Raw genomic sequence first — 27,833 nt, 5'->3', positions numbered from 1 at the left:
CGGGGAGGGGGTGTGCGGGGGGACGGAGCGCGGAGCATCTCTCGCGGGCGCCGCCGCCGCCGCCGTGAGGCGCCGCTCCCGGCCCCGCTCCTCACGCTCGCCGCCGCCCGGCCCTCGTCGTTCCGTGCCCCCCGCCATGTCGTCCCCGTCGTCCGGGGAGCGGTACGAGGAGGAGGAGGAGGAGGACGGCGCCTACGAGAGCCAGGCCAAGCGGCTGAAGCCCAGCGCCGCCTCCGCCGCCGCCGCCGCTGAGGAAGGGGAGATCGAGTACAGCGGAGCCGAGGAGGGAGAGAGCCGGCGGGACAAGGCCCCCCCGCCGCGGGGAGGCGGCTTCTCGGGCGGGGTGAGGAGATTGGTGGGGGGCGAGGGTCCCTCTGAGGGGAGAGGGGTCCCTCTGAGGTGAGGGGGGCTCCCTGTGAGGTGGGGGGCTCCTTGTGAGGGGCTGAGGGGCTTATTTTTGGGGCTGGGAGGCTGCTGACCCCCCCTCCCCAAAATATACACCCTCCTTTCCATAATAACCCCCCTCCCCTTCCAAGCAACCCCTCCCCAAATCCCTCTCCCCCCTCGTTTCCCCTCAGGGGGCTCCCTGCTGGATGCCCGCCGCCTTTTCCCCCCTATTAAATCTGTGGGGTTATAACGGGGAGACGCTCCGCTTCCCCCCCCCCCCCCCTCCATGAGGCGCAGCCCGAGGGAAAGGAAGGGCCCTGAGCTCGCTGGGAGTCCGCCAGCCCGGCGCGATTTGGGCTCTTTTTTTTTTTTTTTTTTTTTCTCCTTTTTTTTTTTTTTTTTTTTTTTGTAACAGTCCGAGGCTTGCCTCCGTGCCGTGGGCAGCTTGTTGTTGTTGTTGCCTTTTGGGATATTGCCATCGCAAGTTTTGTGCTCGCCCTGTTGCTGGGTGTAACTATAGAAACGGACGGCGGGGGAAGAAAGCGAGGCAGAGGGTTTGCTTCCAGCCTTCTGTTTTACCTTATTGTCTGGCAGCACACGGCAGCGAGCCTGATCGTAAGTGGCTGTCGCCTTTCTAAATCTGCTCGTTCCTCTGCTTTCTCCCCACCCCCAGCCACGAACACGGTAGATCACGGTACTTTTTTTGCTGCATTCTTCGTGAATTTTTACCTAAGTATCAGGATGGTCCCTGATCCACCCGTTTGAGCTAACAGCACTTTTGTGTCTACCCTGTGGTTTCTTACTTCGCTAATTGTCCAGATGCTGCTAAGCATTTCTTCTTCTTGATGGCACTTTCTAAAGCAAAATCAAGGAAGCATTGGCTTAGTGGCAGACCTGGCAATTTAGAGTACTTCTGCCTCCTGATTTGATAAAATGAACTTGCTCAACACCAGGGTAAATCAATGAAAGCCTCTTTGCTGTTGATCATCTCTCTGCAGGGTTAGTAGAAGAGTTCCCTGGTACGCTGCAGCAAAGTTGCACCATTTGAGAGAATAATCTAAAGTCTATGATTTCTTGTCACAGAGAATCAGCCCTGTTGCAGTGAAGCAATGTGCCCTGTCACAGAGGCTGCTAGGCTGCTTCGAAGTTAAATCTTAGTATGAAAAAAACTATGCTTGCTTAAATTATCTTGAAGTTTTGTCGTTTAGGAGAGCTGGACATCACAGGATGTTTCAAGTAGGATCAAGGTACTGCTGTTGCGTTTCTTCTTTTCTTCAGTATTTTACAAAACCAGCTAGTTCTTTCAGCTCTTCTTTCCATCAGCTCTTCTTTCCTTCATTTTGGGGTCTTGCTTTGATTGTCTTCATCTTGATCTTAGTGTCTCGGTTTATCCCAGTTAACGCACAGGACACACAGCCATGCCCCTTTAGGTTACATGAGTACAGGTTAAGTCTAACGTTACATTTTGGATTTAAAGAACAGCAAGTGCTGAGTTTCATGAGCAAAGAAACAGAAGCAAGCATGTAGGAAGTCTAGAACATGAGGACTTCCAGGCAGCGTGTTGAGTCAGTTGTAGTGTGCCTGAAGGAAGTGTGTATTGCTGATTCTTGTTCTCCTAATGCTCTGTAATGGTTTGCTGGCAAAGCCGTATTGACAGCAGCAGTATTGGAGAGGCACCGGTTGTCTTGATGACAGAGATCGAACTAGGTTCTTAGGAGCAAGCTGTAACATCAAGAGGGTACGTGAAAAATGAACATCTGAGTGCTTTTATTAGTAGTTTTGTCTCGGGCTCATGAGAGGAAAAACGTCAGTATCTACTCATACTTAATTTGTGTGAATTTTAGCTTTTTCACTGATTAAAAAAAAATGCAGGAAATTGATATATCTTTTTCCTAAGGCATATCATCTTCCTTTCTGACCCAGAGAAACATCCTTAGCACGTGAAAATTATTTCTGGTTCAGGGCGAAGACGTAAGATGGCGGTACGTTGAGAAGGGGAAGAAGTGCAGGTATGCTGAGTTGCTCAGAAGAGCAGAAAAAGAGTAAGCGAAGGTGAGGCAGGAAGAACTGTAGGGAGTGGGGAACTAGGAGGGAGGAAGGGGAAAATGGATGACTGGTAGAAAGAACGGTTAGAAGTCTGCCTCAGTGTGTATCTCCTAGAATACAGGCTGTTTCGTGGTAGAACCTTTCTCACGTTCCCTTTGTCAGGTTACGTTTATTGTCATGGCATTTCCTTGTTCCTCTGTGATTGTTTCATCAGGTTGAGTAAGCCCTTCATGCCTCTAAGTTCTGTATTTTTGCAAATGGGTGCCCTGGAGAGCTGCTTTTGAAAGTGCTTAGAGAGCCTTTCAGCTCCATCCGCTCTCCGTCCCTGCAATGTCTTTTCTTGATTAACGTTGCATTTATATAACCTCATTTTTCTCTAGTATCCACGTGCCTCACTGTCTCCGACAGAACTATTCTTAAACACTACTGCGAAGTAAAGAGGATTTAGTATCCTTGTTCTTGCATTTGGGGAAGTGTGGTATCTGAACATGCAAGAACAGGTTACTGCAAGGTTAGATAGGGATGTGAACTTGCAACGTTTCAGCTGCTCTGCTGAAACTTCCGATGTGCAATGCTCTCTCTCGCCTTGCAGTAATGGAAACCAACTCACCTCAAAAGTAGATTGCTTCATGCATGTCACAGGCAGTTGCAATAACGGTAGCTAGATGGCAACAAGTTCAGATCCTGGCCTGTTTTGTGGTAATTCGCTCGTGCATCTGTATATCTTAAATGAAATACATCCTAGAAATCTGTTATGGATCTATTTAAGTATAAATCATCCTCTTTCCTTTGTCCTCTATCAAAAAAGTGACTATTGCCTTCAGGCTAGTTGCTCTTCGTCTTCCAGCACTTCAGGTATTTATGACTGGTAATCATTGCCTGCTGATGCTCGACTTTTATTTTATTTTTGGGAAAGACGTATTTGGATTGTGCTGAACAGAGAGGAAAATAATGATTCAGAATTTGCAAAAAGGGGTCAGAGTGCAGGTATTGTGCTCTGTTGTGGTTGCAATCACTGAAAGGATGCCATGGTAGGGAGTGCTAGGAAGAGCTATGTTTTAAACAAGAGAAATTAAATATCCCCAAACTCCACATGTAAAACAAATCTGGGATTGCCAGGTAGCCTTCTAGTATATGGATTGTGACTAGACTTAACTGCTTTGTCTCCCCTGCTTTTCCCCCTCTCCCCACCAACCAACGAATAATCTAAAAGCAACCATCCAAACAAGCAAACAAAACCACCAGGATATACAAAACTTTTATGTTCTTCTCCTTCAACGAACCTAAACTTTGGTTTGCTTGGTTCTTCTGAGACACTGCCTTACTTCACCCTGTACTGGGAATACCCTTGTCACTGCAAAGCTACAGGAATTCCAGGTGGCGTGGGGAGAGGTTTCTCATGTACCTCTGCAGGGAAGAGACAGAAGTGCTGAAGTCGGGGAGGTGTGCTCAGCAGGGATGCTACGACGATGCGAACGGCTTTAAGTAATGCCATCCTCAGGTAGTACAGCTGGTGGTGGAAGAGTGTGCAGGAAATAGTGCCTGTCTGCTCATGGCAGCCTTTTCTTCCTCTGTCAGGCAAGCAAGACCCCATACAACAGAAACCCTGTATGATTTTCTTCTTTTTTTTTTTCCTTTTCCGAACAGCAAATAGTTTGTTAGCAAGAAACCACTGATATATTTTTAAAATGTTGCCTAAAAATATGTAGGTGAGTAAAGAAAGGAAGTTAAAATGCTACTGTTCTTCTTCGGAGCTGTTTCCGTTGCGGTCATATGCATGTGAAGTAACCAAGCACATGAGTGTGATGAAGTTATGGCAGCACTTTCCTTCGTGCCTCATCTCTGGAAGCTCGGTTTCAGTGTTACGCATTTTTAAGCTGATGGCCTCTTTCTTGAGGTACCTTTTCTGGTCGTCTTACTGGTCTTGAGCACTTAGAAAGGGAGTCTGTTGCCATTCTCTGTTTAATAACTGCGTTGTCTGCCCAGCTAATGATTCTTCAAGAATTGTTATTGAGCTTTCAAAAGATCCCTTAGGCAACGTATATTTGGTGAGTGCAGCAGTAACGTTAGCTAATCTGTTCTCCTGGCTTTGGTGCAGGGCAGGCGTCACGTTGGAGTTCAGCACGGGGTTTCTGTGCCATCGTGGGAGATGGAGTTGCTGAAAGCCCCCTTTGTAAGCAGACAGATACCAGTGTTGGTTAATCTGTAGGTGAGCAGATGCTTTGATGTAACCTTTGTGTGCTACAGTTGGCACAGAGATACAGTTTTCAAGATACGGTGGCTGTGAGATCATGGTCAAAATCCTGTGTTTTTCATCTATGGGAAGAAAGGTGGCCATCAGCTGGGTGATTTGTATACGTTCTGACCTTGGCTGTGAAGACACTTCACGCTGACAAACATATTTGCTTTTTCATGTGGTCTCGTGGTTTGATTTCTCCTTTTAGAGGAAATCAGGGAGTGTTCTAGATTTGCTCGATACTGCAGCTTGGTAGCTACAAAACTCGTTTGACAATAACACGTATGTCTGCCCTTCGTGAATACTTTTTTGTGCTCAAACATATGCCCGTGGCACGTGTTGGTGTCGTTCAGCAATGTGCTCTGTGAGCACTAGTTTGTGGCTTCCTGGCTTAGGAATGACTTGTGCTCAGTTCTCGTGCTGCTGCTTATTGCTTCTGGTTAGAAGCTATCTTGAGTAAAGCTGAGGCCTTCTGCTTTGGCCAATTGCACCTTTACTGGTTTTATCTGTGTTTCTGAAACGAGACAGTGATATTTATAGAGAAATGGTATGTAGACAAGCTCTTAATTTCATGGCAAATTACTGAGATTTCACTGTTGTTTTTTTACTTCATGCTTCTCATGCTTCTCTGTGTTACTACAATAGCAGCAGTGTTATGACTTATTCTTGCTAAATATCCTACTAAAGCATGCACTGTGTATGACGTTAGGGGAGAAAACACTTGGATTTCAAAGCCAGATTTCTGTCTTAACTATAAAAGGAAGCAGAATTTGTATTTGCTGATGGTTCTGAGATCGGTTCCAGCTGAAGCAGGGTGGGTACCTGTACACGTGCGTGTAACTCAGGTGGAATGGATTCAGAGATACAGGTATGAAAGTATTTCTACTAATATTAGGAAGCTTTTTATCTTGAGTAGGCAAATCTAAATGGCTACTAATAAATACAAATACAGAAGAAAATGCGTGACAAAGAAACATGAACTAGAGCAGAAGATGAGCTGGGAAGGATGGAGACAACTTTCCATCATTTGAAAAGCATGATTTTATGGGGGTGCTAATTAAGTAAGGTAGCTGCTTTAGTCAGTCTTTGTTTTGGTGCGAAAACCAGTGCTTATAGTTACCAACTGATAGATGGAGAAATATTTTCAGGTGAGGTTTCTTGAAGACATTAAAAGAAGAAGCAAAGGGGGGCAAAAAGTGCAGTGTCAACCAGGATCTTGATACGGTAATAACTATGCAGGGCAATGAATAATTAATTTAATAACTTCTAAATAAAGCAAAGCTGCCTGCTAGCTTAACATCTTAGAGTACTAGACTTTGCAGGAAAAACGAGTAATTAGTGTTTTCTCTTGAAGGTTTCCGTAGGTGCTTCTTTCAGCTTAGAAAAGCGTGTGTGGGTAAAGAAGAGAGAAGCTGAAAATAAAAATAACTGTTTTTTCTGCAAGAATCTCAGTACCTGCAGTTCAAAGTGTTACGTTTTTATGACTAACTTGAACGCTGTCGCTGGTAATAGACCTCAGCTGGTTAATTTGGGATATGTGGTATCTTAGGTAAATATCAGCAGTCGTGTTTTCCCACAGTTGTCACAGCTCTTATTTAAAGATATGTGTTGCTACTTGAAATGCTTTCGTAGCGCAGATGACTAGAATGTGAATTAAGCTTAAAAATCGTGCACCGGGTTGTTCTGACAAAGTCCCAAATCCTGGCTTACAGCTCACAAATTCTTGATTGAAAGAAAAGAATACATGATTGCTTTGGGAGAGCTGTGTGTGGAACACAGGAGTTAAGTGCACGGGACTCAGTTTGTAGTTACCTGGGGCGTGTTGTTGCCTTGACTCTCAAGTACAAAAAGATAGGGAAGAGAGGAATGTCTGTAGCAGTAGTGGCAATCATTGTGGTTACCTAATTACCGGAGCTGAAAACTCCTTTGGGCTGCAGATGGGAATCTCTCTAGTTCCCGAAGATGCTATAATTCCTCCTGAAAATAGTGAAAAATCAGCAAGACTTGCTTCTTAGGTCAAACGCATCGATGCTGTTGCTAAATTTCGGTACAAGAACTTGACACTGCCTTCACCTGTGTTAAATCCGAGTGTTGCTAAGTACTGTGTAATTCATGCAGTCTTTATTATGTCTAATCCTTTTTTTATTGGCTAACATGATTTCGTTCTTTTTCCCCCCCTTGGCTTAGAACAAATAAGGTGCGTTTCAGCCCTCGTTCAGGCTTCCCGTGGAAAGATGAGCTGATGGCAGGCCAAATTTGGTCACACAGAACTGAATGTGAAGCCGTTTCAGCACTAGCTCTGAGAAACGTTTGTAGCAGGGGTTCTGTGTGCTGATGTGCAACGGCTGCAAGTATTGATGATAATCAGACTTGCAGTGAAAAGAAGGAAAGTGCCCGTATGTGTCAAAGTTGAGAGCCTTTTAAAAGCACGTATGAAGAGCATTCAGAATTGGAAAGGAGTTCTGGTTCAAATCCTATTTCAGGTATAGGACTGAGCTGTCATTTTCTTGCGTTGTGGGGTACAGCTCTGCATATAGTAGGAAAATAATCAATTTTGATTCAGTTTCCTGCTGGCCCTTATTTGTTCTTGCTTTATTGTTTTTCCCTCTCAGGAAGCAAGACTCGTCTCAAACAAACATTGGCATAAACAAACAGGAAGTGTGTCAGAAATATTTTCTGTTGTGCGTTCCCAAATATCTTTTTCTGTTTTGAAGAAACGGAGTGAAAGACCTTCAATTCAATCGAGTTTTAGTATATTTGTTTCCTATTAGAAAAATCTTGCCTGTTAATTAAATCTGCAAAGAACTTTAGTTGCTGAAGCCCACTCAAAATAAACTTCGCAGTCCGTTTGGAAAGAGGAGTAGAATTGTTTAAAGTATGCTTGGAGTGCACATTTAGATGCCTACTTCTGGACCCGGCGTTATGTCTGCCAAACAGTTTTAGTTAATGATAGCAGCATTCCTCATTCTGTATTGAATTTTAAATGTCGCTGTTCTGTTGTTGCTAGGATGCAGGGGGAAGTCATCACAAAGTCTCTGTTTCTCCTGTCGTCCATGTCCGAGGGCTGTGTGAATCCGTTGTGGAAGCAGATCTTGTGGAAGCTCTCGAAAAGTTTGGAACCATATGGTAGGTCGAACAGTGTCAAGTCATGTCCCTGGACGGGTTGAAAGAATGACTTAAAAATCACTTAGACCTCTTTAAATACCTTCCGATGGCCTCCTTGAATCCAGAACTTAGTTGGTAGGAAAACGTAACAATTTTTTAGCTGCGTAAAGATTCTCTTTTTCCACACAAAAGTCTGGTTAGGCATACAATGCATGTTCTAACATCTGCTGTCAGACCTCAGGAGCACAGCTAATCCTAGCCTGACGTATGAGCTGTAACAGAACTGCAGAATAGCAGGAGAGTGGCTGTCTTGACATAAATGGATATACCAGGGATAAGGATGTGCCACAAAGCAGATGAGGTGTTTTTTTTCCACTGGCTTTGTATGGGAGGTGTGCTTATGATAGTCCCTTCAGTGTTCAAAGGTTACGTACCCTAAACATTCTTCATCCGTGTACAAAACAGTAAAGGTGAATTGGTAGAGACAGCTTATCCTGAGTGCTTCATTTTGGAAGCATGCATTTCTTTTCGATTCAATGCTTGTAATGAAGTTATATAACGTTTTGTAAATAGTACAGTGGTATTTTTGCTGCCTAAATATTTAAATGACTGAATTACACTTCTATCAATATCTTAAAATAAATTAATAAAATGAGCACGAGCTTTTTAAGGAATACAGATAGGTGTGCTTTAGGCTGAGAAGTTTACTTTTCAAAAAACTAAACCTGTGGAGGTCTGTTGGGTTTGTCAGTATATTAATTTGGTTAACTGTTTGGTTCTGTTTATTTCTTCTAAGGTAGTTTTGTGTCAGAAAAAGTGTATTTTTAATTTCATAGTAACAAAATGTTTAGTTTCATGTACCAGGTTTGAATGCTTTTTGTAATTTGCATTTGCTTTGATCCTTTATGTTATAAATGTCTTTAACAAAATTTTAAGAAGACAATGTAGTTCTAGTAAATGATTACTTAATCATCGTATCGGTTGAACATTCATTTGTATTTAATGTTTTCAGGAAAACCACTGCTCGTTACTTATTTTTCTAACAGATGCATTTCTTAGTTTTATGTGAGTGCTATAGAACTGTGTGACCTGGTTCACGAAAGGGAGACCTCGCTTCCTTTTATGTCCTAGTTTAGACTTCTTCAGAAAAACAAAATTACCTATGACACTTACTGGATTTCAGAGTAAGCGTATGAGAGAATTTACCATAATGTTTCTCTTACCAGCTACGTCATGATGATGCCATTCAAGCGCCAGGCTCTGGTGGAGTTTGAAAACATAGAAAGTGCCAAGAAGTGCGTAACGTTTGCAGCAGATGAACCCGTATACATTGCTGGACAGCAGGCCTTTTTCAACTATTCGACAAGTAAGAGGATTACTCGGCCAGGGAACACGGATGACCCATCTGGTGGAAATAAAGTTCTCCTGTTGTCCATTCAGAATCCTCTCTACCCAATTACAGTGGTACGTTGTTATTAGTATTATTTTAATAGTAAAAGGCTGTTGAGGAACAACCTGTTACATTATTTCCACTATGTCCTATTTGTTAAAATTCTACACTGTCAAGCAGCTGAGTCAGGAATTACAGTCACCTACCAAATGTTTACATCATCTTCATATAAGTAACATGCAGATTCTGGGGGAAAAAAGTGTTGTGTTTTTTTTTGTTTTTTTTTTTGAGATGGTTCAGTCCTGTTGTACAGATATTTTGCAATACATTTAAAGACTCCAGTGGTCAAGATTTTGAAATGTTTAAGTTGCTTCATACTTCAGAAGTATTTCCAAATGTGTTGCCATAACATCAGGAACGTTGTTTAGCTTTTAGGCCCTGAGGCGGGTATGTTTAAACAGCGAGTTGTTTTTCCAGTAAGGAAGGTTATTCTACTGCAGCTATTCATTCTTAGGTATTTTTTTGTGGAAAATTGAAACCTTCATCTGTTGATGATCAACTACAGTTTGGTGGAATCTTCCTCACTTTTTTGGAGGGTTGATACGTTTTACTTCTCAGTTACTGTAGTCGTGGTATATATATATACAGTTGCATCCTAATTTATTGTCATCTGTTTATGGCAGAATTAGTTGAGTTTTAGTGATACCGAAACTTTTTGCTAGTATTTAATGACACGTATTTTCTTATGCACTGAATATTTGCTTATATTTTTCATAGCAATTTACAACCTCTGTTGAATTGCATGGGAATACTTCAGGGGAAAAAAAAAGTCTGCTTAAAGCAGACTTGTTACGCGGTGATATATGTCTGATACAGGCATAAGTTACTTGTTCTTACAGAAATGTATAGATATAGGATAGTAGAGATCAATCCAAGTGTTGTGTGGAGCCATGTAACTTAACGTAAATGTTAAATTCTTCTTTATGTGCCATTAGCAGATTGAAACTTAACATTCCTGGAATTAATATAATTACAAACAAAATCAGTTCCATATCATGCTTTTTGCTTTGTTTTGTTGTGAACGTAGATAAGTTTTTGGCCTTTGATTCATTAGCACGTGGTGAATTTTCTTTTTTGCATCAGTTTTATTTGTAGAAGAGCGTGACAAGGTATGAGTTGCATTTTCATGAGGGTCTAAAAATACACCTGCTTTGAGCTGTGTGAACAAATCCATTGAGTAAACTGAATTACTCTTTGCACATGACTGTAAAACAGATCTTGGAAACTGTTTCATTCATGTATTTTAAACTTGGTTTGTAAAAGCAGCTGAACTCAAAGTAGATGCTTGACTAAACTGTGGAAGCAGAAACATCAGACTTGGCTAGGGGAGTTTCATGGAAATTCTGAGCATGAAGCCTCTAGCCCAGCAGCTCCTTACAAAGAAAAACAAACAAAAAAAAGGCCACTTTATTTTTCTTCCTGACTGTCCAGAGTATACCAATGAGCACTAAAAGCAGACAGATTTCCAAAATTAATTGCAAGCACCAGAGCTCATCAAAGACAGTGCAGACTAGTTGAATCATAGCCACTGGGAAGAGCAATTTTGGAGAATCGCAGAGTGGTTTGCGTTGGAAGGCACCTTAAAGACTGTCCAGTTCCACCCTGCCATGGGCAAGGACACCTCCCACCAGCCCAGGTTGTCCAAAGACCCGTCCGACCTGGCCTTGAACACCTCCAGGGATGGGGCATCCACAGCTTCTCTGGGCAACCTGTGCCTGTGCCTCACCACCCTCAGAGTAAAGAATTTCTTCCTAATGTCTAATCTACGCTTACCCTTTTTTAGTTCAAAATGATTCGCCCTTGTCCTATCACTGCACTCCCTGGCAGGGTCCCTCCCCAGCTTCCTTGTAGACCCCGTTAAGGTACTGGAAGGCTGTTATAAGGTCTCCCTGGAGCGTTCTCTTCTGCAGGCTGAGCAACCCCAGCTCCCTCAGCCTGTCTGCACAGGAGGGGTGCTCCAGCCCAGTTGGAGGTAGGTGCTCCAGTTACTTCAGGATGCCACAGGCCAAGTGGCAAAGTCTGCATTATTGGAGAGGAAAGGGGAAATAAAAAGCCAAACACCCCCCTTTTTCTTCTAAATTATTCTCTCCTAAGTTTGAACTCTTCTACAGATTACTGTATATGATTCTATGATACAGTTAGAAGATACAGATGAAATATTGTGGCCAGTTTTAAGTGGCAAGTCTAAATAATGACAACAAACTGCTCAATAGTTCCTAAGAGCTTCTCTTTCAAAACAACATACGTTGTTTGCAGAGAAATTAGTCTGCTCAAGGGCATCTTGTGGAAGAAGCTAAATTGTTCTCCAATTTTGCTGCTGTTTATTCCAGCCACTATAATTATGACTTGCTTCTTTTCTAGCAGATTTATTTTATTACTTTTATTTTTAGAGGCGTGTGGCAGGGAAGGAAAGAAAGGCAGGTTAACTGTATTTAACCCCTAATTGCTTCTCACCCCTTGTTGGGTGGAGGGGAGGGTGTGTTTTGAGAATGTTTGTGCCCAAGAGGTGCCATATAGAGGCCTTTGAAGTTCTGTTTCCTAATTTACTTCCACGTGGGCAGACCTTTGTCAAGGATTTGTGTTTAAGAACAGGCAAACTTGTCTGTTCAAACAGACCTCAAAGTGACCTATGCCTCTGCACTCTTCACGAGTGTGTTCAGCTCTACCTCTGTTCTTGCCTCAGGTTTAGAGGGTGAGTAAGAACTTCTGTACCTGCATGAGGAAAATGTGGTATGCCTTCGTAGTTGGAACATTTTAAATTTAACTATCGACTTCTTTTTGAGATTAAGTTGCTCTAAGATTAAGATACTGTAGTGCGTAGGTAATGTGGGCGTTAAATCTTTATTTGAAACATGATACCACACTTCTCTATTTTGTGAATTACTTGGTTGATTTGATAATCTGAAGTATCTGAATTAACAGATTAAAAAAAAAACCACGTGTCTATGTGCCTGTTGGTTAACCACACAAATGGTGTTTTGAGTAGAGCTTAAATTTTGAAAGAACTTCTTTTTTTAATTAACTTTGAAGGAATCTTTTGAAAGGTGAATTGTGAAAGAAAGGCATATGCCCTAAAATTAGTATCTTTTAGAGCTGGAAAGTCTTTGGGACTCTTTTCTTCCAAACAAGAAGAGATGGAGTGCAGCTGTTTGTGCTATTGAGTGTGCCTACAAAATAAAAAATAGTTTTACTTTTATGGGTTAGAGCTTTTAGAATCCCTTCTAAAAATGTCTGTCAATTGTCTTAAAAACCTAAGGTTGACAAACTCCTTTACTTGCTTCATTGAGCTGTGTAAAACAGTCAGTATAGTGTTTGGTGTAAGGCCGCTGAGGATGGGCAATTTTTTTTTTTTTTCATGTGGCAGTACACCCACATATTAAGGCTTATGGTACTTTATATGAGCCAGGAGTTACGCCACTGCAACTGTAGCCAGTAATATGACATCCTTTTTTCTGTTGATTTTTCTGTGTCTTATTTTAAGAAGTTCAGCACACTCCCCTGCCCTTTGCTTCCCAAGTGCTATCTTATTCTGCAGAAGCTAATAAATGTTACACCTACTCCCTTCTCTCTCTTGTTCCCCAAATAAACCTGGGGATGTACACTACATTCTTGGAATGAATGTGATTTGGATATATAGGAAGGAAGGGAAAAAATGGATCCTAGTAGAGTGTTTCACTGAGATGTCAGTGCCTTCACCTGCTAGGGTTAACTACAAAACTGGCTATCTAGTCAACCTTCAGTGCCCTCAAGTCTTTAAACGTGATCTAACAGGTCTGTTGTTTCAAGAAACCGTGGTTCCAAGGTTCTTAGCTTCTCAAGGCCTGTTCTTCAGACTTCTGAGTGTGGGTGTATAATCACGATTAAAAAGATGCATTTTTCTTGGCCAAATTCATGCCTGAGTCTAGTTTCTGGTACCATTATGTCTGAATTGTGTGTAATGGACAGTTTCAGGTACCGTGCATCAGATCAAGTCAGGCTTATGAGGTGTTAGGAATAAGGTAAGTTTCTGTCCTTAGTGTTTGGTTCCCCTGCTGCACTGACAATGGACTCGAATTTTATTGGTTCCTTTTAATATAGAGAAGCACTTGTGAACGCATTGCTCTAACAGTGAGCTTGTATGAATCCGGTGCTCTCTCCCAGAACTTTTCTCTGCCTGAAGTGGAGAAGCACAGCAACTACTTAATGTCTTTTAATTTAGGTGAATAGGGTTGAAATTCTCATTTTGATAAGCTTCCTAAGGTTGTACTGTGAACTTCCCTAGGTTACTTTTCTGAAGATGAACAAGAACAATTAAAACCAACAGTAACAAAACCAAAATCTCAGCTGTGAGGGTTTTGAGAAATGAACTGTGCTGTAACTACAATGCCACCGTATCTCTGTTTGCTTTGGTGAAACTACTACAGTGAGGCTACAGCGCGTGATTCAAAGGCAGCACCAGCTTGGAACGTGGATGCAGTTATTGCATTTTAGCACTCTTAATTTAAGATACTTGTTGTTAAACTAATATTTGTATGAGTACTTCTTGTGTAAGTTTTTTCCTGTTTTTGAGTTTTTGCTGCCTGTGTAACACCATCCTATAAAAATGCTAATTGTAGAACTATAAATTGTGTAGGGAAAATTGTAAATGAAAAGTTAAAAGCCTTTTCTTTGCTTTTTGTCACTTACATGCTAAAACAAGAAAATGTTCTGTAAACATAAATTGTTTGAAATTTAGCTCTAACTGAAAGTTTTTTCTTCTTTCTTAGGATGTCTTGTATACTGTGTGCAACCCTGTTGGGAAAGTTCAGCGCATTGTGATATTCAAGAGGAATGGAATACAAGCTATGGTTGAATATCCTTTTTGGAGTGTGACTTTTTTTTTTTTCTTGTAGGTTCTCTACTGCATATGGGGCTTTAACATGAGAATCACAGAAAAATACAATGTAATTTTGAGACAAATACTTAATTTGTACCCAAGACATTTTAATTTCTGATGTGTATAAGACAAAGCGTCACTTACACATGTAATCATCATAGGAAAATGATGTGTCAACAGTGGTCTTGCTAACCATGTTTATAGGTGACCTTAAGGTAATAACTGTTCACATGAAATATGCCATGGATGTAACAACTTTAGGCAGAAAAGTTTCATGTCTTCTAGCTGTATGGATTCTCAACAAATGGGTTCTTCAAACTTCTGAAATAGTTCTAATACAGACTGCTGGTCTTACTGTTTTGACTTCAATGAAGCACGAGACCAGCTTAGGCCTTCTTAACCAGTTTATCGTGTGTTGAGAAAATTCCCTGCTCTGTTTTCTTACTGTTTACTGTATTTGTGGAATTAAGTTGTACATCGGATGAATGCTCAGACTTGTTAATGTGTTATTGTGGTTTGCAGAGTACAAAGTCTGATATGATTAAGCCTTAGTTTATAAAACTCTAAGACTTATTCCTAGAGATTGATCGCCGTCCATTTCTGTAGCTGCTATTTGGAGAAAATTGTACAGGAATCTCAGGTATTGTTCTGTGATTTCAGGTGCTACCCGTGTGGCAGGCTTCATTGGTGCTCATTTTAGTGCTTCAGTAGTGATCATTTCTGTAACATGTCACTGATTTAACTAGTGGCTGCGCTGATGATTTGTCAGGCAAAAAGAATTGCCCTGAATTTCAAAGAAGCAAATGAATTGCTGTTTATCTGTGTAGAAGGCTTAAACCGTGCATCTTAACAGAATCTTTGACTTCCTATGGTAGTGTGGTAAGTTTGTGGCAAGCAGCGTTGTTTGGGTTAGGTGGCTTCTTGTATTGTTGGGGGATTATTCTGTGAAAGATTAGGGAAGTTGTGGGGAGGATAGTGCACATGTTCTGAAAGTACCATATTTCTGCTCTTTAAATAAAATTCTGCAACATACCTTTTAAAACAAAACAAAAACCAAATAAATAAAACAGCAATTAAAAAAAAAAAAAAGAAAACCAACCTTGCAAATATAAGCAAAGTATAGGTATCCGTATAGATAAACAATTGAGGGGACAAGGCTTCAAGACAAGACTTGCCTGAAAGGTTCCAAAATTTACTCAAATTTCAATGATAATTGCAGTACTCTTCACTTCTGCAGATGTGGTCCTACAGTTCTAGTCAGCACACAACAACTTCGTAGAGGCTTGAGAAGCTTAACTTTTCTCACTCAAACCTTTGGCAAACTTGAGCTAGTTAAAATAAATAAATTCCAATGCGAGCTTAGGTCAGAGTGGAAGAAGTTGGGCTGTATGAATTTGGTAAAACAAAAGAGATGTGGCATTGAAACAGAATACTTGTGAGATTTTAAGTAACTACATCAAGTGATGGCACAAAATGGTCTGCTGCAGGGTTCAGGACTTCTGGTGCAGTGTGTTGCTGAATATGTATGAGATCATGGATTTCCACGAGGCAAGGCTCACGTGCAAATTTCTGATAGTAACAGAACTAATCTTGGGGTATGCAGAGGATATGAAATAACCTGCTTGTTGGAGCCTTGAGCAGTGGATTTAAAGCAATCTGCTTATTGTGTTGTTGATTGCAAGATGTCTGCTGGTTCATTCAGAGCATCCCTTTTGGTTCTGTGATTGTTTTCTTTGGCGAACAAGCTAAAAAGGGTGTACTCAATTCTTTTCACTGTAAAGGAACTGCTGACTTCATTAGACTCCCTACCCACATGTCTCTAGCTGCTGCTAGCTGTGAGAAGGGATGCATTGTCTTAAGTCACGCCTTCTCACCCACAAATTCCCATCTCTTTCCCAGTGATGCAATTTGATTTTTCCCTTTTGGTTGTGGTTCAAATAGTCTCTTGCTGGTAGCGTCTATCTCCTCTGACTAAACTTACTAAATCCACCAGAGTATCCTTTTCAAAATAACATAAACTCAGAGCATCAACAAAATGTACATTTGTAAAGAGTTTAGAGTTCTTGTATGGTCATAGTGAACTACCTGCAGGCAACAGAAGTAAATCTATTTCAGAAGAAAGGGATGTGGATGAGACACCTTGGGAAAAAATCCTTAACATGATGTGCATGTTTGAATCAGTGTTTTGTGCCCAGAAGGCAAAGGCAGCACTCAATGGAGCAGATATCTATGCAGGATGCTGTACACTAAAAATTGAATATGCAAGGGTAATGCTTGGACCTTCTCTCTTACTTTTGGTAGCGAAATATTTATACTCCAGACTTAACCTTTTTCACTTTTACTTTATTTGAACAGCCAACTCGACTTAATGTCATTAGAAACGACAACGATAGTTGGGACTACACTAAACCGTATCTGGGCCGACGAGGTAGGTTTCCATACGTTATCGCGGTAGATGTATGGCTATACTAATGACAACCCTTTATACGTGGTCAGGCTGTATCGCAATAGTCATTTCAAAGCGAGCCAGTGCTGCTGAAGGCTGTGTTCACAAGCCAACCTGTAACCCAGGAAATTAACCCTGAGCCCTAGTGCCCCCTACTGCCGTGTGCTTGAGCCACTTAGTTCAACAAGGAGCCCACACCTGCAAGCACCTTCGCAGTTCTCAAGGACTTGCATTTCTCCAAGCAGCTCTCTCTCTTTGGAGGAGAGGAAACCTGGTACAGACTATTCCTTACAAACTACAAACTTGCACACTGCTTCTCCTGCGAAAGGACTCTTTTTTTTTTTCCCCTATGTTGGACGAGGCATTAAGAAGGATAGAGGACTTCAGCAGGCTGACTCTACACTTCATCATGCACCACATCGGCATCAGCAAAACCAAACCAAAACAAAAAATCAAACCCTCTGAAAAACCTCAGACTTGCAATTCACCTTGTCTGCATACTGCATGCACCACCACCACAAGTTTTAAAAGGAGGACACTTTTCAGTACTTCAGATTTGCATGGGATGAATAACATGATAGACTGTACCCACTTTGTTCAAGCTTGTATGTATGATGGTCTTATTGCCCTTAAAATTAAAACTGAAAAATTGAGAACCTCCAAAATTAAGAACCTCTCTTGTTGATATCATTGACATTGTAATCTTTTTATTACTTGCTGTATATGAGAGTTGCATTCAGTCTTAAGAGTGTAAATATTGTCTAGTAGCAGGGAAATTCAGTCCTGACCCGTAGATAGTTGGAACTGAGCAGTGCAATATCAGATAGGTCCCCTCAGTTATATTTAAGTATTAAAACAGGGAGATTCATAATTGATACAGGCATACTGTCTCTTGAGTACTCAGCTGTAAAAACTACCAAAGCTTGACTCATGTCAGTGGGAATTATGACTATATATGTAAAGACAAACTGCTGTGTAGCCTGACTCCTGTAAAGCATTTATTTAAAAATAATCTGTAAATATTGAGTGCAGTGTTGAGTAACTTATGTACAATAATGTGTGCAATGTGAAGTTAGAAAAGTGAAGACAATGTGTCCAAGATAGAGTATCTACTTATCAAAGGCTATATGAGAGCCTGGGCTTTAGCTGTCTCAAGTGACATGCGCTTTCAAAGTAATTCTGCTGAGACGCTGGGCTTGTAAAACTGTTGTACAACTCAAAACATAGGGCTTGAATTTTCAGAATGAAGTTCTTGTAAAAAGTTAACAAGGGAGCTACAGTATTGGTTGCAGCTTGTATATTAGGACTATTTGTACGAGGGTGCAATTTTTTTCTCAAATTCCTAAGTTCAAAAAGCAACTTTGAAGAAACTCGAGGGCAAGAAAAAATCATGAGGGATTGGATATGAAAATCTGAAGGATTAATATGACCCTCGTATCTTCTGATCATGGCGGTGTTTGGAGGGTGACCTGTAATATGGTGCATGTAATTGCGTTATGTAATTGGCCTGCAGATATGGCTGTATGAACTAAGTGTTCCCCAAGGAAAAAACAAAGAAAGAAACAAAACAAAAAAAAACAACACAACTGTGGAAGATGAAAAACTTGAGAGGTATAGCTTGCTCTTTCTCAAGAACTCCTACTCTACTCTTTTGTTTTCCTTTTTTTGTTACTCTGAATGCCATTCTCTGTTTGGTGTATATCACTACTGCACATATGTGAAAAATGATTATATTTGTATTACGTAGCATGATTTTTCATTTAGTGCGGCCCACATCCATTTGTCTGGAAAATGAGAATGTAAACTGTTGAATGAACACACTGAAAAGAGAGCAGGTGTCTAGAGCAATTACGTCCGTGAAGTAATCCAGGACTTGTTTTGAGAGAGTTCTGGTATGTGTGCTTCAACTTGCTCTTGCAGCAGCGTTGTTTAGGTTTTGAACTTAATCTGACCCAAGCTGTAGTGGTCTGACTTCACCAAACAAGATTTTAGTCCAGAGGAATTCCATTCTGAGGACAGGCATGCTAATACATCCTTTCAGAATTTCATTTTGTTCCCCCTGTGCCTTTCCCCTGTCCCTCATGCCCCCCATATTGTGTTCCCCTCCACCCCCCCAAAAAAAAAAACACCAAAAAAAGAAAAAGACACAGAGGAAATGTGTTTTCTTAATGATTTTTTTTTTTCTCTTTTCTCTATGGTAACAAATTACTTACTTCCCCTGAGTATTGCTGTGCTTAAAAAAGCTTCTTAACAAGTGCCTGGGGCTCTGAGCCCATATTGCATTAGACTGAACCAAAAAAAATCCACCTGTCCTTTAGTATTTTGTTGGCTTTTAGCCAGGGAGTTCGAACTGTAATTTGGAACATTTCTTTTGGTGGTAATAACAGGGTACTCAGCAACTCAGGGACCTGATTTAAAAAACAAAATAAAAATAAAAATTGTAAATCCTGAATGAAAAGAATCTTTATTTTTAACACAGATCAGTTCTTATGTTCTGTTGCCTGTTTGCACAAATATTTCTACTGGCGCAATTAAGTTAGTTCAAGGAAGGAACAAGCCTGGGGAAAGGAGAGGGTAGTGGACTGCTCCACCACCAGGAGGAAATATTTGTCAAACTATGAACTCCTGGAATTCTTCCTTTAGAAACTACGGTCCTTCACTTATTACTGTGTACACTTTCAAAGGATTTAGCTTCCACAGACTGGAATGATAAATTTGATCTTCTGAAAGATGTTTACTACATACAGTTTAAATGCTAAAAATATTTAATATGACTGCCCAATTCTTTTCCAGAGCTGAGAGCGACAGAGCTATGACTAGAAAAAGGAATGGAAAAACATAACTTGACCAAAATAATCTTTGCTCTGTATGGGCAAAGGCACTCAGCACTGTTCTCTATTCAATCTTTATTGCCAAAGTAAATGTCTGATTTGGAACCTGTTCTCAAAATCCTGAGCAGAAAGGGCACATTTTCATCTCCCACTGTTGTGTTGTCTATCATGAATATTTTTTGTTCTTCAGGGGAAGTAGCTCCAGCTGCATTGGGCTGGGATTGTCATTTTCAGCAGTGACCCTTAAATTTCCTGGGAACTATCCTAAGCTGAAAAATATCTTGCCCCATGCTTTCCACAAAGAAGTCTGGAAATATATTTTTCTGTGCCATGGAGCATGTATCTGGTTAGAAAATACAGCTTTGACTGCAATGCACTGCTTTCCTCCAGTAATGTAGACCCCTTGCTTAACTTTATGACATAGAGAACTGGGTTTTCTTAAAGGATTGACCGTTGGTTAAGCGCATTATTCAGTAATGTTTCTCTTCAGTTGACCTGTGATGTGCTGCTGATAATGCAATAATGTACAATCCTTTCAGCACGCCCATAAGTCAGTAGGTGTTCTGTAAATATAAATGTACACGTATGTAATGCTCTCTGTTTACTGATTATGAAACCATGTAATACAGGTTGTTGTTGGCTTATGCTGAAACTTCTTGAAAGAAGCCCACTTTGAAAATGTGTTGCTGTTGAAGCTAATATTATGATTCAGGTACTGTCTTTCAAAAGTACTGCATTTCAAATTTGTTTTAAGAGACACATAGGTAAATCCTGCTGTATGGTGTTATCTATACTAATGTGTGATGTCTGTTTAGGAAAACTATTGGGTATTTCCTTAGTCTTTAAATGTCTGCATCTCCTCATTGGCTACTGCCCCCAATCAGCTTAAGTGGAATTTGTTATGCAAATGACAGTCTTTTAATTTTGGTGTCCCAGGGCTATACCTTGTGGTTTTAGATGTATAATGAATGAGAAATTGCTTAAAATTAACAAGGACTCAAATTACATTTTTGCTTCTTAACTAGAAGCTTTGTGTCTTAACTGGAGACATCATGTGCATACTTGTCCATAGTAAACTGTTTCCTTTCCCTTCCCGTATGTTAGACAGAGGGAAGGGCCGCCAGAGGCAAGCTATTTTGGGAGAGCACCCATCGTCATTTAGACATGATGGTTATGGTAAGTAACACAGCATGACAGGTGGTTTTGATTTCTGTACATGTTATGTGGAATTCCAAATATTCAATCAGTGCATAACTGTGGACCTCTACAGCGTGAGTAGTTCCCTATTGTTCTGTGCATGTGGTGCTGTCAGTCCATGGTCTAAAAATGCTAGTGATGGACTCAAATCTGTAGAGTCTTCATTGCCATAACTCTTCCTTCTATGGAGAGCGTCCGGCTCTACAAATACGTTCATTTGAAGAATGTTTTCTCTCAGTTGCCATCACTCTAGCAATGATTTGAAAATAACATCATCACTGGGAAAGCTGTTTTTTTTCTAGAAAATGGCAGCATAGCTCCATCAATGGTTTCATGCAACCAAAAGCTCTCTGATATCTTTGTGTGCAAAGAAGTGACTTGTTCTGAAAAGGTATAGCCATGTGACTACTTCGGAATGATATTTTGGAGTTAGTTCTTTAAAGTGATGCAGTTATTACCAGTGCTATCTGAAGTGAAGATCTGCCATTATTTTCATGGTTTGGATCAAGACCTAAGGGCTGAGAAACTAATGTCTGGGTTTAGATATGATTATTCCAATTAATTACTGTCTTAACTGTCAGGTACAACGTAATTTGTCTTGCATCTTTCTTTTCAAATGTATTATTTCACCACATACATTGACCTTCTATCTACTGTTTCCAAAGGCTCCTCAAATCACCAGCATTTGAGTTGGGCCTTGTGTTCAGTGGTCTTATTTTTTCATTCTTCTGATGCGCACTTCCACCTTAAGTAACGTGGCTTTCTACTCCTGTACTGCTTTCTCCTTATTACTGCTTTTTGCTAATGGGGAAAAAAAGGCAAAAGTCCCTTCTATACTCAGCTTATGTGAATTTCATAATATTTATTGTCTCAGAAGAACAGGGATCCCCTACTCTGTCTAATACTGATGTTTCCTGTAAACAAGAAAAATATTGCATGCTAGCAACATCTCTTCATTTAAAAAGAAGAAAAGTGGTACCTGTCACTTTACCAGTAGTGGAAAATAAATCGTCTTTGTTTTGTATTAGTACTAATAATGAAAACTGATAATCTTGAAGGAATATATCCCGTAATTCAAGTTATCATTAAAATAATTACTGAAATAGCATTTTTTTTCCATTTGTGTATAAAAACAATACCATGAAATGGCTCCTCCCTTGTTATCTGGTGATATAAGAATAGACATAGAATATTAAGGGAGATAGAAGAGGTCTCTTTTTTATTTTAGATTGGAAAAAACATAAATGGAAACCATGATAAACCTTTTTTTCACCCTGCTCATTTTAATTATGCATAATGTATGTGGGATTTAATGCATGATTAAGTAGTGAGACTTGTTTCAAACCATCTGATAACGTGATGTTTCATCTTCTTAGGGTCACATGGTCCCTTGCTGCCATTGCCAAGCCGCTACCGAATGGGATCTCGAGACACTCCAGAACTCGTTGCTTATCCATTGCCCCAGGCATCCTCCTCATACATGCATGGTGGAAATCCTTCTGGGTCAGTTGTCATGGTTAGTGGATTGCATCAGCTAAAGATGAACTGTTCAAGGGTCTTCAACCTCTTCTGCTTGTACGGAAACATTGAGAAGGTAAGGCATAATTTGGTAGAAGCTTTGAAGCTACTGCAGTGGATTTAGTTATTTTGGAGAAAGCCTGGCTGGGACAGTTTAAAAATATTCCCTGACAGTGTGTGAAATTCTTAATTGGGGCTGTTCATTGCAATGTCACTTTTTTTTTCTCCTTATTTATTTTAGGTGAAATTTATGAAGACTATTCCAGGCACAGCACTGGTTGAAATGGGTGATGAGTATGCTGTAGAAAGAGCTGTCACACATCTCAACAACGTCAAGTTATTTGGAAAGAGACTTAATGTCTGGTAAATATGTTTTATAAGATTAATGGTCTGAGAGTGGGCAGACGTATTGAGGTTGCAAAGACAGGGTATCCTGTTGTTCTTTTATCATTGTTAGAGTTATGATTTCCAATTTACAACTATTATTTTACTCCAGTATATTGTTGTGAATTTGACAGCTGTCAATTTCAGTGCAAACTCATACCTAATGACATGTATAGGTGCTAATGGAGTGATTGTTAATAAGCTGTATTGGCTAATGTGTCTTATCCACCCTTTCTACAGTTATTAAGGAAGGTATCAAATCCAACTTGTCTTGTTCTTCTATTTCAAATTGTTGTAAAGAAATGTCAGGTCTGTTCTGGCTAGATCAATAATTTGTGTGCAAAGTATGCAAGTCTTGATTGTTTAAAAATCTTTTACTCTATATCCTTAAATCCCAGTGTTTCCAAGCAGCATTCAGTAGTTCCAAGCCAGATATTTGAACTGGAGGATGGCACGAGTAGTTACAAAGATTTTGCAATGAGTAAGAATAATCGTTTCACCAGTGCTGGCCAAGCATCTAAAAACATCATCCAACCACCCTCTTGTGTGCTGCATTATTATAATGTTCCCCTGTGCGTAACTGAAGAAACATTTGTGAAGGTAGGCAGTTGCAATGACTGTGACAAATAGTGCTTGGGGGCCTTATCCTAGCTTTATGGTGTGCTACTTTTAAAATGAAATAACTGGGATAGTTTGGAGATGGCAACTGGGAGATAATTAGTTCTTAAAATAGCTTTGTAGCCTCTCTCTATAGAAGCCACTACATTTTTACTATTCTGGCCTTATTCTCTTTTTAAAGTGAAAAACGAGATCTTGGAAATAATTTTTTTGTGGAGGTTGAGAAAAAGACTTGTTAAAGAAAGCCAAACATAGTGAAAATTAAGACTGCAGTCCATAAAGGTTTACTGACTCCCTGAGATGATTATTCTGATGACTACTAGGATGTTTTAGAATGGAGAAGAGCTTGCATAAGGAACAGTTTGCACAGTTGCATCCTAAACAAACACTAGATGCTTTAAATATATTATACTGGGCCTCTGAAATGGAGTCAGTGGTAATTCTTTTTCAGTTTAGTGATTATTTTTTTTTTTGGTGCCTCAGGCTTCATCTTGAAATTTAAATCTGGTTCACAAGTGATATGCTTGTATGTACAACTTCTGAGCTACCGTATTGAAGTGGAAATGCCAAAAACAACTTGTTTTTTAAATGTGTATTTGAGGTGATAGTGACACCTATATTCTAAAAACTCTGCCTATAAAATGTTTGGGAAAACATGGATACAGAAGCCTTGCTTTGCAGGCTATAGAATGGTATTCTAAAGAGTTATTAATCTAAACAAGATTCTTATGGAAGATGAATATTTAAGGTCTTGGAAGCTCTCAAAAAGAGACAGTATTTTCCTTTCTGTGTATCTTCCAGGAACTTAGATTTTTGCTAATGTATTTATGTGCATTTTTGCTGGGGTTTTACATCTTACTTTGTTTTTGTGACAGCTATGTGAGGATCATGAAGTTCTCAGCTTTATTAAATACAAAGTGTTTGATCCAAAACGTAAGTAAACTTGGACCCATTCGAGGGGTTATTTAAGTTCCAGTTCTGATGAGATCATGCACTGTAAGGAAAAGGTTATTGATCCCCCCTCCTCTCTTTTGTTTCTTATTTTGACAGCCTCTGCCAAAACACTCTCTGGTCTGTTGGAATGGGAATGTAAGACAGATGCAGTTGAAGCTCTCACTGTACTTAATCACTACCAGATAAGAGTCCCAAGTAAGTCAGTTTTACTGATCTTACTGCTATCACTTTTTTTCTTTCATGTTGTTATTGTCTTTGTACAAAGTAAAGCTTTAGCAGCTCAGTCTGCAGCTAGAAATGGCATTATGTTCATTACATGCTTAGTGTGTGTGTGAACGTATGTGTGTGTATATTTATATCACAATATACAAATATACAAATGTATCTGGTACAGTGTATCTAGTCCTTTGTAGTTTAGGTTCTGTCTAAATGACACTATTTTTCCTAGCTTTTGAGTCAACCTATAGAACTCCAAACATGTTCTGCAACTTTGAAGTTCCAGAAAGTTGTAGGGGGGTGGGAAAAAAAAAAGCAATTTGTGACACAAAAAGGAAGGCAGAAAAACTATTGCTTAAAACCCCCTGTTGTCAAAATCAAACCCAACATACACTGTCTTACCAAAGCTCTTTTGTATCCTTCTCAACAAGTGCAGAGAAAGTTGCAATACCTTTGGGTAGAAAATTATTGGAAGTTGCACAGCTTGCTGCTGTGAGTTCAGTGCTCCTGTAGTGGGTTCTCTTTCAAATCGGAGACTTGGAGGCCAAACTAAATAAGAAGGAGGCCAAACTAGTAAGAATGGAGAGGGAGTTGATCTGCTAATTAAATGCACAGTGGGACAGATCTGCATTGGACAATTAAGACAGTTTATAGAAGTAAATGGAATTATTCCAGGTGTTCACCAACATAACTTTGAATCCAGCTTGGTGCCTAACATTATTTTAAGCTACCTTCTCCAAACTGTTAAGAATTTGTCTCTGCCTGGCAAGTTTCACTAGCTTAAATCTTTCCTATCTCCCACACCTTTGTGCACCTTCTCAATAATGGACTGAAATTATTTCAGGGGCAGGAGTTTTCGTTAAGATACTCTTGATAACATACTGTTCACAACTCCACATTTATCTCTCAGTTTGGGGTCAAGTTAGACAACAGAAGAATTTACTCTTTCAACATTTAAAAAAAAAAAAAGCAAACCCTGATGTGTAATCACATACAGCTATTGCTGGAAAAAGCAGTATTTTAAAATTAGGACAGTTTGTTAAGGCTTGCTGTAATAAGGTTGGCTGATGCATCTTCCTTGACCTGAGAGTACCAACAGTGTGCTGGCTGTGGGACTTGGCAGCCTTTCCAAGTAAAGGGAGATTATCTTATGCTTGGCTTTCTGGGAAGTCCTGGGTGTCCTAATGTTCTTTTTTTTCCCATCAGACATGCATAAATACTGTCCAGTGTCACTCTATCTCTGATAGAAATTCTAAATCCTGACTTTGTGAAACATTTATTCAATTTGCCTTTGAAACTGTCTGTTGAACACTACGCTTGTAAACAGCTCAGATGGGAAGGCAGACAGCAATAATGGTGAAGTCTTTCTTGTGTATAGTACAATATTTGGAATTCTGTCTGCATTCCCTGTGATCAGACCCATCACTTTGCTTTTATGTCTAAAAAATGCTGGTAAACTATAAAGAACACCTGCTTAGAGGTCATCTGGTGTCTGCTGGCTGTTGAGGGTTTGGGGGGGAGCATTACATCCACAGAAGTGGTAAACTTGTCAGATTATGCAAGGTGATTTCCTTGATCAGCAGGAGAGCCATGCACAGGGCACTTTACTGAGCATGTTCCATGTTGTTTCCTGACAGATGGCTCTAACCCTTATACCTTGAAGCTTTGCTTCTCTACTTCATCGCATTTATAGAGAAGAGGACTGCATGTTAAGAGCTACATTCACCTTGATTTGCAAGTTTGAAACTACACTTCGTTCACAAAGCTCTAAAGTGGTTGCTCTAATGTTGCCTTGTTTCAACTTAATTCTAATATCTTTTATCTTGTTTTATAATAAATGGATGTTCCTTCATAAAATACTAAACAGATTTTTTTTTCTTTTTGCCTCTAAGAAATACATGTTGTAAGCTTACTACAAAGTCTGTCTTTCGTTAGTGTAGTATCTTCAGATCTCTAAGGAAGCACCAGTAGCGTAAACAAGGCAGCGTACCATTCAGACCTTAAAATGTCCATTGTTTTTTTCCAAAATTGAAATATATTTGCGTTTCCGAGGATGTTAAAGATTAGCAAGTATTTTTCCATTTGTAGTCTTAATTGGCAAATAGAACTGTTACATTGGAATTTTAAATGTAGAACTTGTTTTTCGGTATGTTAAGTGGTGAAGTATGTTGCAATTCTAAAAAGCTTGTATTTATAAAGCGCTTTAATCAGGTTAATGTTGCACATACTGAATTTTTAGTAGTGTAGACTTACTTGATTTATAGTTCAGACAAAGCTAACATAGGAAATTATTAATTGTACATGTGTATGGTGTGAATTCATACTTATTTATAGTGGTTCTGTTTTTTTTTTTTTTTTTTTAAAAAGAACTATTTTCAGTTTGCATTAGCATGATGGCATCTATAGCTAGTCCCACCATAGGGGCCTTTTTAAAATTAAAATTGCAAGCTTGTATCAGTGTGTTCATCCTCATTTTCCATAACTTAAATTTAAACCTTGGTGTTTAACATATCCTTTTTGAATTCTTTTAAGTAGTTATTATGACTTATTAAATGGTAAAAGTTGGATATATGAGAACAGAAGATTATTCACAATAGAGATCAAGGTGGTGGAAAAAGTTAAAACAAAAAGCAAGCCCCACCATACCTGGATTGTTGACTTCATTTACACTGGATTCCTCTATCAATGTTTACTTTTGTCTGATTTACCTTACACTTTTGTTATGCTGATGGAAGGATTCATAGGGTGAATAGACTTGACTAGCCTCTCATTTAAACCGAGGTTGTCTCTGTGGGGTTCAGAGAATATAACCCTAATCATGAGATGTGAAACTAGTGAGATGAGAAATCTTCCACTTTGGGGAAAATGAGTTATTTGTGTCCCAGGAATTCGGCGCCTCAGTTCTCTCTTCTAGAACTGAAGTTGCACCTTGTTTGGGCCCAACCCCCAGAAACAGGAATCCAAGCAGGAAGTCTGGGAGCTCTTGTCCCAGGCCTGGTGCTTGTTCCCCTTTCTGATTTTGCAGCAAAGTGTTTAGTGCCTCTTTTAGTTCCGCTCTTAGTGATCCAAATAATTTCATCAGGTGTTTTCTTTTATCACACAAGTCCTTCATTTTGTCTTTATGGATTTTATCCGTATCCATCCTTTATGCAAAATTATATTAACGCAGTATGCTTGTCCTTGAGAAAGTATGTTGCAGTATGTTTACAGACTGTGGGCATTGCACATGTTTTTAAATACAGAGTAGATTTTCCCTGTTTTTAATTTCAAGGCAAATACATGTAATGACACCAGGGGAAATGTCAGCTGTTCTTCAGGTTTTCCCATCAACTATGATTCATTTTCATCCTGTCTGCCTCCATTTTATTCATGTTCCAGGTAATGAGTATTTCAGGAGTTCAAAGCAGGCTTCTAGTACATCTGAACTGGGAACTGAAGGACTGCTGCTCTTTGGCAACTCTTTCTGCATAAGGTTTGGAATAATACCAGCCGCTAGTCTGGAAGATGACAAACAGACTTGCAGTGTAGTGGCACTGCTAGTGCTCTTTCAGCCTTCGTGCTTTTCTCCCAGAAACTGCTTCCAGAGAACT

At 39.9% G+C, this 27,833-nt stretch overlaps 1 protein-coding gene across 1 annotated transcript; it reads left to right on the top strand.

The window, feature by feature from the left end:
• HNRNPLL (heterogeneous nuclear ribonucleoprotein L like) lies at positions 1–26,597 on the top strand. The gene is made up of 13 exons (XM_068675517.1): positions 1–343; positions 7,677–7,795; positions 9,001–9,238; positions 13,970–14,055; positions 16,250–16,346; positions 16,435–16,507; positions 20,461–20,532; positions 21,930–22,147; positions 22,313–22,434; positions 22,854–23,055; positions 23,949–24,006; positions 24,124–24,222; positions 25,881–26,597. The coding sequence occupies exons 1-13, from the start codon at positions 137–139 to the stop codon at positions 25,934–25,936; spliced, it is 1,647 nt and encodes a 548-aa protein (XP_068531618.1). The 5' UTR covers positions 1–136; the 3' UTR covers positions 25,937–26,597.
• Positions 26,598–27,833: the final 1,236 nt, after the last annotated feature.

This window comes from Anas acuta, chromosome 3 (genome assembly GCF_963932015.1).
Source record: "Anas acuta chromosome 3, bAnaAcu1.1, whole genome shotgun sequence".
Lineage (NCBI taxonomy): Eukaryota > Metazoa > Chordata > Aves > Anseriformes > Anatidae > Anas > Anas acuta.
The sequence above is the reverse complement of the archived record's forward strand: the minus strand, read 5'-3'. Positions and strand labels throughout refer to the sequence as shown.